Source organism: Centruroides sculpturatus, unplaced genomic scaffold (genome assembly GCF_000671375.1).
Source record: "Centruroides sculpturatus isolate CEXI.00-Female unplaced genomic scaffold, Cexi_2.0 scaffold1164, whole genome shotgun sequence".
NCBI classification, from domain to species: domain Eukaryota; kingdom Metazoa; phylum Arthropoda; class Arachnida; order Scorpiones; family Buthidae; genus Centruroides; species Centruroides sculpturatus.
In genome coordinates this window covers 8422-22060 of record NW_019385363.1, presented here as the reverse complement: position 1 = coordinate 22060, position 13639 = coordinate 8422, and the positions used below count along the sequence as shown (strand labels likewise).

The window sequence follows — 13639 nt, the reverse complement described above, 5'->3', positions numbered from 1 at the left end:
ACAAGTTTATTATATACAAACAGTAATGTAATTTACCTGTTAAAACGTTGGCAGGCCGTCTGACAGATTGGTCGAACCTTCATCACAGCTTGTCTATAAGCCGGCTTGATGTTATTTTCAAACACGCCCAAACCTTCGAAAGCACCGGTCGAGGGTTCGAACTGCTTCGAGAGGCCTTTCTTCATCTTGCTGCCTCGAAATTTAAAATCATCCAAATTGTGTGGACTGACGAATCTTCGCACGTCCACATCCAATCCCTCCCTAAATATGCAAAGAGAAAATTTACAACACAATAACTATTTAATTATACTCTCAAACTACATTAGATTTCCGTGCTTTTAAGTTTATTCGACAAGGGGAAGGGCCTTTTATAAATCGGCTAGTCTAAATCTTTTTCTGTTATTTTCAAAAAAGACATATTAAATATATTTATTAAACGAAGTTCTGTTTAAAATTTTAGTAAATTTCGTCATATTAACGACCCTTCAGTACCAGAGTTAGATCTAATCAATGATATAAAAGAGGCGTTTAAACAACAGTAAATTGAAAAGCCCTAAATTATCTTCTTAACACCAGGCCCTGAACTGTGCCTCTGTTGCGGACAGCAATACAGGAAGACACAAAAATCGTAAAGTCACAATCTTTACATTTAATCTAATTAGGCCTAATTATATATTGTAGATGTAAGTTTTTCTTTAAAGCCTTTAATTGGTAAAACGAATTTTTTATCCGAATAAATANTCAATGATATAAAAGAGGCGTTTAAACAACAGTAAATTGAAAAGCCCTAAATTATCTTCTTAACGCCAGGCCTGAACTGTGCCTTATAAAGCCCTCTATTGCGGACAGCAATACAGGAAGACACAAAAATCGTAAAGTCGCAATCTTTACATTTAATCTAATTAGGCCTAATTATATATTGTAGATGGAAGTTTTTCTTTAAAGCCTTTAATTGTTAAAACGAATTTTTTATCCGAATAAATAGTAATGAAATGTAAAAAAATCTCTTACCCCGAAGGATGGGGCAGGGGTCGATAGTCTCCACCATCAAAAAACATCATCGAATCGCTTTCCAAATCGCACTCTTCCTATTAACAAGAGCAAAACTACGCAACAACAACAACTTCAATTGTTGAATTCGTTTGTTACGCGTTAAACCAAAAAAAAAAAAAATTTAATGAACAATTTTGGATTTTTTTCTACTATAATTTCAGAATCTGAGCGTGTCTAATAACGATTAAAAAGCCACGTCACACCGGTGTGGGGATAGGGGTTAGAATAGGGACGGTTCGACAAATGCTGACGTGATGGCGGCACGAAATACAAACATGTAAATGTAAACATTTTGCGTTAACCAAGACCGTACACGGGAATATAAAACGAAATTAAAGCAAATACTTGGCGAAAATACAACAAGAACTCGATATTTATACCATAATATCGGAAGAGATTATTTAAAGGCCATATCTGGAAATGATTCTATATAGGCCTACATAATTATAAAACAAAGCGTGCATTGTAACGTGGATCTGATGAATCACACCCGCCGAATAACTACAGTATTTAGTCGACAACTTGAATATTAATTAAAGTGATGCTTAATGTCACCAGGAAAGCCGTGCTAAAATTCCGTTAGTTCCAAGTTTTTATATGCTTAATTTAATACAAAATCAGCTGAACATTTGTGAAATTGTGGCAAATCTTTCTCACCGGAAGTGTTTGAATTTATAACTATAACCATACGTTAATTTTGTTATTGCAAGCGAAGACAGGTGCACTCATTTTAAAGCAATAATCGCATTGTCTAAGATACACTTCTCGTTAGCCCTGTTATTCTATTTGGGAAACGTCTTCATTTACTCCTATTTTTGATTAACGGAGCTAGAGCCTAGTACTACGTCGTCAAAATCTAATTTTTCGCATATTTGTGTTGTATGGACAATAGATTCGGGAACGTATTCAAACATTGCAATAGCGTTTCATTGATTATATCAACGTAGCATAGACACGAAATATTCGAATTTCGTCTTATGAATCGTCACCTTTATATCCCGATCATATTGGTTATTCGATGCTAAATCTAAATGCATAAATGATTCATAAGGTCGTCCTCGTCTTTAATATAGAAATGTTGCGAAGGCAACCAAAAATGGCCCTTTGCTCTTCAGAAAGTACAGATTATTCCTTGATATATTATTGCAAAAAACAATACTTCCTGTGGAACTGTGTTTCGGGATTATTTGTACGCGTATCCGTTTCTTTGTAATCAAATAACCGTTCTCGTTTTCTCCATCCGAATACAAGAAGAATTTTTAACCATTTTCTGTGTCATAAATACTTAAACGTGATACAGGGAAGCTACTCTGGTTTAATGCATTTCCTGTGGAGCACTACGTCATATTACCGCGAAAAGCTTAATTGAGATCATCATTTACACCTGCCTCCGCCATTTGTCAGTCTTTGCCATGTCGTCCTTCAGATACTCTTCCTCAAGATCATCTCAAGTAATTTTCAAACTTTGCTGCATGATGTCAGAATCCCGAAATAATCTTTCACCCATAATTAGATACGGCCTCTCGGCGGGTTAGTTCATGTGCGCAGTTCATGCTTAATACCTATGAATGTTCAGTTCAGCTTTTTCTTTATTTTTTTTTAACTCTTTTCGCCCTGTGGGCACTAAGAGGGCCTCTTTAAGCAAGCCCATTATGGGTTCGGCCAGGCCCCCGAAAAATTCCTGGGAATTTCTCGACCCATCCGGATTCTATCCCGGGTCCCCTAGAGCGGTAGGCTGTTACCTTGACCGCTCGGCCATCCGGCCATCAGTTCAGTAGTATATTAATAAAGAAATAAAGAGGTAATCGAAAATCCGCAAATTTTATACTATTCAGGAATGAAATAGCCTAAATACCTTAGAATTAAGGTCAACCTATAGAGATTTCTCTACCATGCGGTGAACTAACTTTTTAAATTTTATTGCCGATCTGCTAATAAGCTTAATGTTTAAAAATGGAAACTCTGCCACATTCTTGCTACCAGCGCAAAAGAAGTATTTTTAAATCTTTCCATAAAAAAGAAACAAAGAAGTTTAGAAATAAATATAATAAAATGAATACTGTTCAAAATTTAATGAAATAAAAGTACGTCCACTGAAGCTTGATCCCGCCCTTCACCCTGTCTGACTTTGTCCAACAGCCATAAACCCCTTTTATGAACAACCCCCTTTGATATAATTTATTTCGATGGGATGACTATTTTTGTCCTTAGAATATTTCATATTGATGAGATTAAAAATTGTAATATATTGTTATATCGATTATTATGCAGTGAAAATATAATTGTATGACACTTTGAATACCACTCTTCTGACATACCAAAAATTATTATTAATTAATATAGTTATTTTAATATAATTTTCAGATTTTCACGTTAAAACTTGTTAATATTTCATGTTAAAGTAAATAGAATCTGTTAACATATTTAAAAACTTGAATATTTTTGCAGTTAAACCTATTATTATGTTAATTCAACAGATAATTTCTAACAATTCTGAATGAATGTTAGAAAATCAACAACATAAATTTTAATTTTGAAATTACTTAAACAGAAAATACACTAATCATATAGTGATTCTGTAAATTATATTTTGAATCTTTGTGATTATTCCTATATTCCTTGTGAAGCATTGGAATGAATAACTAGATTTATCATCTAGTTATTCATTCCAAAAAGAAAGTAAGATATTCAAATTTGATTTTCATTTAGTTGATCAATTTATTAAAATAAAAATTTTTTTTTAAATCAAATTGTTTGAGATTTATTTATTTAAAGAAAGTATTTAATCCTGTTCACCACTTTAACATTTCATACTCAAAATTAGTTCCGTGGTGTAAAAAAATAATATGCATAGTTTATAAAATGTGAAGATCATCAAAAAAAGACTATTATTAAATATACTAATTATAATATTTTATTCAAATGTTACATTAAAGAAAAATATCTTTGTTAACAACAATGAAAAAATACCTTTGGACAAAAAATTATATTAAAATACTGTAATAATAATAATGCAAGCTATGCAGTGCTAGTGTCTATCAACTTCAAATTTTAAAATTCCCTAATCACTTCCAGTTTTCCCTGACATACTGTATATTAAAATATCTATCAACAATAAGTTAAATCTACTTCAAGAACTTTTTCTCTCTTAATTTTTTACATTTTATTGATATGTTTTCATAGTTTTAATTTGTAGTTTCATTTTTCAATTTTTCCAAGTTCCACTCATGGATTAACATCTTCAGTTCAGAAATTTCAATTTGCAATTTAGTTTTTCCCCAATTTTGATGAACATTCTTTTGTCTCTTTTCCTTCAAGGGCTAGCTTTCATGTTAAAGTAAACATCTCTTAGCATATTAAAAAACCTGAATATTTTTGCAGGAGTTTAGAAGATGCATTCTAAGTGAGTTAACATGAAACTGGTGATTTCCAATTTCCACATTATTATTATTAATTTTCTTTTATTTTTGCTATAGTTATGTAACTTTTGTACATATTTATGTTGATTATAATGGTAAATTTTAATTGTAAATTCTTTTTAACCCCTCTTTTCCTTGATAAAAGTATTCATTCTAATTTATCTTTTTTAACCAGAATAAATTAAGAAAAATTTTCAGGCCAAGTGCATGCCAAAAGAACATGGCTTAATTAAACACACTAAATACTTGTCATTCCTAAATATTCTGTCCTGATAACTGATATGGAAATGCATCTTGTATGATGTAAAATATAGTAATTCAGAATGAAATTCTTCTAGAACTGTTTTAGCATTTTTAAGATTTTTTCTGTTTTTTTTTTTTTCAAGTTTTACATTAAACGTGTACAAAAGATTTACATTAAATCTATCTGAAAATGGCTCAATTCAGAAACTTTCAAGTGTTTGAAAAAATGTTTTCAGGGAAAAGCTATTCTAGTTGAATTTTGTTTGAGATCCTTTAATAAGTGGGTTAAAAATTGGGTTTTAATTACAGAAGTTAGAATTATGAATAAAACGAAAAAATTTTATGTAAAAAGTAGATCATATTTGCATAAAATAAACTGATGAGTTAAGTAATTTAGANGATTTCCCGTTAACCTCCGTTTATATATATTTTTTATTCCAATCAATTAAAAAAAGATTTGCAAAAATGCAAGAACACAACATTAAATGGAATGTATAAAGCAATGAAAGACCTGCAGATTGTATTCTCTGATAAATACTGGCATATAATATGTATTCTTTGGTACAAGAACACAATCAGATAGTTCAAATAACATGAAAGATTGTTTCTGATGATTTTTATATTTGTACAAGTGCAGTGAGGCATTGAAAAACCAGATTTGGCCATCAAATGATTATTAACCCTTTCCAATGGTAACTTCGAATTCTGAATGAATGTTAGAAAATCAACAACATAAGTTTTAATTTTGAAATTACTTAAACAGAAAATACACTAATCATATAGTGATTCTGTAAATTATATTTTGAATCTTTGTGATTATTCCTATATTCCTTGTGAAACACTGGCTTGAACATAGAACACCTAAACTGAAACTTAAATTACAGTGTTACAGGAATTTACAATACTTACATTTGCATATATATTTCAATGTCTAAATGAGTTCTACCCCAATTAATTTGGATTTTCAATGCTTCACTATATATTTAAAATCTTATTTTTTCACTTTAAAGTATAAAGTTAAAAATGAAGAGATAATATATTTTAATAAGATTTTAATTCACAAACATGAAAAAAGTTCACTAATTTAAAATTTATTAATTATTATTTTTTTGAAAAGACTATAATTATCATCTTATTTCAGTTCATTTGTATGCTTATAAGCCATTTCAACTGACTTTACTAGATTAAAATTGATAGTTTGCTGTTTTTATTATATGCATGATGACATGAATGAATTTTTATTAATTAAATTTTTTCATATTTGTGTAACTTCATTATATCATAATTACATTGCAATTAAGAGAATATATATATAGGAATTAAAAACAGTACATTCTATAAATATCTTAAGAAATTTATTACAATATAGATAACTGAATAATAATAATAATAATAAAGACCTAAAATAGTTTATTCCTTATAGGTAATAATGATGACTTTGGTTTTCTCTAAATAAAAAGCATCATATTTTTGATTAAAACTTTGAAAGGGAAATGTTATCACTATTTCTATATTTTAAGAATTTATTTTTAATATTGATAGGAAAATATTACATCTTTTAAATTTTTGGAATAATGTTAGATTAATGAGATCTGAAATAATTCAAGATAAAGAGAGAATATTTATTACAAAGATGCATAGTATACTCTTTATGAAAATATTGATATTGAATATTTAAATAAACAAATTTTATAAATATATTACAAAATTCAGAAACTTCAGTTAAACAGTTGTTAAATACAGTATATAAAATCAGATTTAACTTAAAGGATGTAATGTCTCTTCTACTCAAATCATTTAATGTACAACATCAATTATCTTCTTGAATCTTTCTTTGAACTAGAGGAATGAAAACTGTAAATAAAATTTCTGAAATTAATTGCAGCATATTTAGAATAAATACAAGAAAAATAAATTTAACATTCGAATTACTTAGTAATTGTTTCGTTAAAGTTTATATAATATCATATATGATAAAAATTAAATATAATACATTTTAGTTGAATTTCCAAAAACCATCTATATATAGTGTGGCCAAAAATTGCTTGCCAAATGAGGAAATTACAAATGAAAGACACTTTAAATGACTTTAATGATGTTCAATGCCATCTGTGTGACAGTCAGGTTGAGACTAGCATATGGAGTGTTATATACTATAATATTCATCAACTCTCATGTTCAATGTGTTTTCCCAACACTCTAAAAGTGTTCTACATATTGCAAGACGTCACATCATCACTGCAAGAGTCATATTTGAAGTGCTGTGAAGAATGGTACATATTCTGTACCTGCCCATACCATAACCCTTGGAGAACCAGAGCTGTTGGACTGATGCATCTAATGAGGATTTTCTTGAGACCAGTATTATGCATTTTTGGTATGAGCATGGCCATCCAAGATGGACTCATCACTGAACGTTATTTTCCAAAGAAACAATCCACTCATACATGTCTATTGACCCACAAACAGTACACAAGTGATTATTCCCATTTGGCAACTTTTTGGCCATACTATATATAATCATTTAGAATTTTTCTCCCATTTTCTTCATAGTAACTTATACAAAAACTTATAATCAGGAATTGGTTTCATTAGTATAACTAAGATTAAAATATGACTACAGTTTTAAAAACTAACAACAAATACAATTACTGGATTAGCCAGATATTAATCTAATAGAGGAATTCGAGGATCTATTTTAAAAAATTGCTTGCATATGGAGTGCTCTACATCATCGTAAATATTCAATGATCTTTGAAGTAAAGTACAAGATAAATGTGAGAAAATCTGTTCTGACAACTACAAAAGACTAGTGAAGTCTGTGCCAAGAAGAAATGTTTGTAAAGCTTTGGAATCTTTGCATGAACTAATAATTTAATAGTTATTAGTTATAATGGTGTAAAACTGAATTTATGAAAAAAACAACAATGGTAAACTGTAATTAAATATATATATTTTTTATTCTCACTATATCTATTAATAGTAGATGATCACAATTGCCAATCTGTCTGGATTCAAAATGTTTTATACTGTGTATTCAGTTTTGCTTGTCAGTGTATATTTTAAATTATAGAAATTCCTAAATAAGACCAATACCTGATAAAAATATTTTAATACAGGTAACCCCCGTATAACACGGTAGTTACGTTCCAAAAAATTGCCGTGTTATGCGAATCCGTGTTATACGAAACAAAGAACTAATACGAAAAGGAGGGTTAGGTTCCAAAAATTAAAAAACATGCTAGTATATTTTCATAATTAAGATAAATATCTTCATTAAAATTTTCTTAAGTGATACATATTAATATAAATTAAACAATATTTTCTTCGTCATCACTAAAAACACTATTAATTAACCGAGAGCGTTTTCTTTTTTGGCAAGTTATCCTTATCCTCTGAGCATTTTTCTGCATTATCTTCAGATCCATGCTTTACCTTTTGCAAAATGTATGTAATTTTAGATTGCTTGCTTCTAGTTAAAAGGTCTTTATAAATTTCCTTATATGGTGCTAAGCACTTATGAAGATAAAGCAAGTATGGAAATAGGGAAAAAAATTCGGCAACATCAGAAGCAGAAGCGTCGAGATTTGGCAACATTGAAACAAGTTTCGAGAAGGACCATGTGTATCGACAGAAGGCGAGAAAAGAAAATTTACATACTTAAGTACTAATAGTTCACGAAAATAATAATTTTCTTGAACTATTATTAGTTAAGTATGTAAAAATTAATTATATTTTCTGTTGTACGACGGTTTTACCCAATTCTCGAACCGTGTCAGAGTGAACCCGTACTATAAAAGTACCGTGTTATACGGGGGATGGTACCAATTCTCGAACCGTGTTAGAGCGAATCCGTGCTATAGAAGTGCCGTGTTATACGGGGGATGGTACCAATTCTCGAACCGTGTTAGAGCGAATCCGTGCTATAGAAGTGCCGTGTTATACGGGGGTTACGTGTACACACTTGCTACAAACTTATATAGTCATATAAATCTTAAGATAAACTTATGTATAAAAACACAAATTTTAAAGAATTCTTACAAAAAGTGATTCCTATTGACTATCTGGTAGAGATACTTGTAATGATTTCCAATGTTTATATTCTTCAATATAAGGTCGAAGCGGTATAACAAATACACTGATATCATCTATTGTAGCTGGAGTATTGTCAGCTGTTCTCCAATATCGCTCGCGAAGTTTTCCTCTTGAATGCATCACTAAATCTTGTGCTGCTGATATGTATCTATATTAAAAAAAAACATTTATCAGATAAATTATTAAATTAATAAGTTTCTTTCAAATCACACACATCAAATACATAATAATCTGACTAATAAATCATTAACCAAAAATAAACTGTATTATATTACATTAAAAAGCCTTCAGCTTCTTCAGTAACTGGAAAAGCTATATGTTAAGAAAGTTTATTGTAGATATATATCAACTTTCAATTACTTAAGCCATACCTCAAAGAAAGTATAAACATTATATATTTAACATATTAAAATACAATATAAGTTGTAATTTATTCTCATAAAATAAAAATTTTAGCTGTATTAAAATAGTTTGGTAATTTGAAAGAAATGAAGTTTGATATATGCAATTACATACTAGACCAGTGTTTCTCAACCTCTAAGGAATCGTCGCCCCCTTCAGTAAAACTGTTACGTAGTATTGCCTCTTCACTACAAAATTCCGATGCCGAGGGCCAAGGCTAATGCCAAATTTGTACTGAATTGAATAGACTAGTGACTAGTATAATGTTATTTGTTTAATTATTGTATGATATAACGAATAAAATATCTAATTATTCTTAATATAATGTTTTACTATATTGCCCATAAAACTGTTTTTCGCCCCCAAAATATAAATTGTTCCTAATCACCCCCTCAGCATGGAAAAATGCCCACATGGGGCGATATCGCCCCCGTTGAGAAACACTGTATTAGACAAACTGGATAAAAATCAAATGCTTGCAGGTTTGTATAGTTTGTTGATAAACTTATCATGCCAAGACTATCTTAATTATTTATTTTTGCAATAATGTTAATACTCCAGTTTTATAATTTTTATTGACTTTATAATTGATTTTATTTCTAAATTTAAAAAAAAATTTTTGAGAATATTTTTATCTTTTATCCTTTTATTTATAAATAAAATTACCTATTAAATCAAATAATTTATGCATATTTACAATAATTTTATATGATTTTATTTACTGATTTTAATTTTTTTGAATTTTTAAGGATTTTTTTAAATTCTGGAATATTTTACATAGTTTTTACTTTCATTTCGATATATAAAATCTATAATTGTGGCTCCCTCCCAAGTCCAATTTTTTAAAAAATTGTCAATAGCTGAAAAGGGGTTCATACCTGAAATTCATTCTGTAATAAGAATTCAAAGTGATTAATTTTGCCATGTTCTTTTAAACATAAATCCTGTATGATAAGTCCTACATTTGTTAAGTGGTGAGATTTAAGAAGTACAATATGTACTACAGTACTCCTTAATCTCACAACTTATACTGTTTTTAAAACTATTCACGTACATACTATAAATATAAATTTTTTTAAAATTATGATACAGCTTATAATTATATAATTAGTTTTTTTGTGTAAATTTTTAAAACTTGCATTTATAGAACATATAAGAAATATGTTTTTAATGTATTTTGTTGAATTTTTTCAAAAATATCCGATTATTATTGCAATATACAGTGTGTGTGATAAATTCCAGGACTGGAAACACTGAAAAAGGCATTACTTTACACACTATTCAAAACATTTAATGAAATCTTTAAAACATTGATTGTCTTGTACATCTCTGAAGTTATTGTCTTTATTTGGTACATCATTACTTTTTGAATGGATGAAATGTCATCAAAAACATGTCCTTTCAAAGCCTTTTTGATTTTAGGAAGAAAAAATAGTAAAGTATCCAAAAAAGTAAAAGTATCCATATTAAATAGGCAAATAAGGAAGGTGCCCCAAAGGTATAACCTATTTTCTGTTCAGAAGGTCTTTTACCTGAACATTCCTGCACACTGGGACATTATCATGCAACAGCAATCAGATATTTTGCATTAAAGTTACACCAAATCCATAACATATTACAGAATCATTGCATGACTGCCTCCTCATGGAGCAAATTCTAAGTGAATAACACTACTATGATTGAAGAACACAATCTGCATTGTCTTCATATGAAAATGCTACAACTATTTTTTTCAGACAAGGAACTGTTGACATCCACCACTCAATGCTCTTCCTTTTTATTGCTGGGTCAAACTGAAAGCACCAGTATTTGTCATCCTGTTCAAAATGTCCTGATCAGCTTTCACTGCATCAAACAGGTTTAAACAAGTATCCAGTCTCTATTGCTTTTGATCATGTGTTAACTGCTGAAGCACAAGATGAGAACACTTTTGCATTTACCCAAATCCTCAGTTAAAATTTTAAGCATGGCGTCTTTCTTGATATCTGCCATCTCTGCTAGCAGCTGCACACTGTCTTTCCTTATTCAACAAAGTGCAGATCTTCTCAATGTCTTCTTTGGTGTCTTGATTCATTGCTTCCCTGGGCAAGAGTCATCTTTGATGGATTTGTGGCCTTCCTGAAAACAAGCATGTCACTCGAACACATGTGCACAATAAAGTTGTCTGTGGTATCAATTGTTTAAGATTCTTAAACACCTTGATAAGCGATTTTCCCAGGCAGCTGTAAAGCTTAATCATGGCATGTTGCTCCATATTCACATTTCTGACAACACATAGCTACAGTATGACTATACACTAATTTTGAGTGTATTGACATGCCCAAACTTGTTAGATACAACAGAGCATCATCTAAATTCAGATTATTATTATTTTATTATCATAATTATAATTCTAAAACAACTAGTCCTGGAATTTACTGGAACTGTGTAATAAGCCATTAAAATTTTATACAAACAAAACAGCTTATACTTTACCTGTACTTATATCTTTGCATATCATTTGCAGGAAAATGATCTAATGATTTCTGTACAACTCCTGCTGATTTCTCATTTGAAGTAATATCCCACAAACCATCTGTCCCCATTATTAATACATCACTATCAGTTAATTCTGTAGCACCTAGATCAAATATCTTTATCTAAAATATTTTTAAATAAATAAATTTATTGTTAAAACAAATATTTCAAGATTATAATTTTACTAATTTATTTAATATGTTAGACTCAATTGCTATTTTTTATTCTTATCATCAAACAAATTACATTTTAAACTATTAGTAACCAGAAACTGAAATATTTTTGAAAAATTAAAGTAATCTTAAAAACTTAACATTCAATGCTACATTATAAGAATCTTATTATCATTTTATTGTAGATATAATTCCTTCATATTTAGTAATTTTAAGCTTACTTTAGGAAGTAAGTAGAGTGGTACCTTAGACTTCAAACAATCCAGAGTTTGAACAATACTTCACAGTTCAAACTGTGCCCACATTGAAATAAATGCACTCATTGTGTAAACACCATCTGTAATGCACCCAAGTTAACTCTCTCTCTCACTGTAAAAGTATCTCTTACATTAGGCTCATATTTTCAATGCTTTTATGCTTTATTTTTGATGCATTTTGTTACATATATGTATATGTATATATTAACTATGGTCTCTAAGAATAGTGTGGAAGCAATGAAACCTAAGAGGTAGGTTGCAGCATCAACAACTGAGATGAAAAAGGAACTTATCATAAAGCATGGAAGCAGCACACATGTGGTGGATCTGGCAGCCATGTGTAACATGCCAAACTTTATAGTGTGCAACCAGTAAATACAATTTTCATTTTATTACACAGTATTTACATATTTTATTTATTGTTTTCATGTTTTAATTTATTGTTTAGGACACTTAATTGTGTTATTGTTACCTTAAATTAGGTGGATTTACTGTTTAAGTTTATCAAAATGGATATTGTTTATGGTCTGGGAATGGATTAGTTCACTTTCCACTATTTCTAAGGGGAAAAATTGATTTGGGCTTCAAAAGAATTCAGAGTTTAAATGGCCTCCTGAAACAAATTAAATTGAAAGTACAAAGCACCAATAAGAAAAACACACACATGCCGCCACTGACTTTCAGACAATGCATTTCTAAAATTATGTGCAAATGTCAATAAAAGATTTCATAACACATTCACTATCCCCATAGGAATGATGTCTCTCGCTATGTGCTGAAAAAACTAATACGATGGAAAGAACTATTGTTCCAATAAAAAATTACTACACTGAATAATTCAAGAATGAATAACCAATGAATAAAATATATTCTTAGCAGTGTAAAATAAGAAATAAAAACTTTTTCTTAAAAGCAAATGAAATTCTCTGAGCAAGAAACACAGAAATATTTTATGATGCACATAAGAGCGATTGGCACATGTGATGTTGCAATGTAGATGATTCAAGACATCACCAATAGTAAATAAGGTAAGAAAGTTTGTTTTTTAGTGACTATTACAACAAATAAAACAGAAAATAAAAATTAATTTTCACAGATGATTTTGATGTTATAAAAATGAACTGGAAGAAAGCATAAATGATAAATTGAATTGTTTGTTTAGACTTTTATACATTTTGTACAAATTCAGTAGACAAATTACTTTGTCTACTGAATTTGTACAATTCTGAATTTGCCATATAAAAAACAATATGTATGAAAACTAAGTTTCCCAAAGGTCAAGAAATACCTGTATGTATGTATAATATATGTAAGAATGAAATTAATAAATTTAGCAACAGTATTACCAATAAAATTTGATATTAAAAATAAAGATATCAATGATATTCAATTATGCAAATTTTTATTAGAAAAAAATCTGTATACTAATATAAATCTTTTAAACTAAATAATAATTTTGATTGGAAATAATTTTCAGTCA

General features: G+C 29.4%; 2 protein-coding genes across 3 annotated transcripts in view; both read right to left on the bottom strand.

Annotated features, from left to right (window-relative positions):
* Window positions 1-1238, bottom strand: part of LOC111638151 — a 5050-nt gene extending 3812 nt beyond the window's left edge. For both annotated transcript variants that reach the window (XR_002758803.1, XM_023383795.1), the window contains exons 1-2: window positions 1012-1238; window positions 128-261 (exon numbers count right to left, since the gene is read on the bottom strand). Coding sequence is in view for 1 of the 2 variants with exons in the window: in XM_023383795.1 (XP_023239563.1) it covers window positions 128-261; window positions 1012-1061 (184 nt within the window). In the remaining variant the exon portion in view is untranslated. The remainder of the gene's footprint in view (window positions 1-127; window positions 262-1011) is intronic.
* Window positions 1239-6354: 5116 nt separating this feature from the next.
* LOC111638149 (protein phosphatase 1H-like) lies at window positions 6355-11878 on the bottom strand. Its single transcript, XM_023383794.1, has 3 exons — window positions 11688-11878; window positions 8757-8958; window positions 6355-6569 (listed from the first exon to the last, which is right to left on the bottom strand). Exons 1-2 carry the CDS (start codon window positions 11795-11797, stop codon window positions 8769-8771), a joined length of 300 nt encoding a protein of 99 aa, XP_023239562.1. The 5' UTR covers window positions 11798-11878; the 3' UTR covers window positions 6355-6569; window positions 8757-8768.
* Window positions 11879-13639: the final 1761 nt, after the last annotated feature.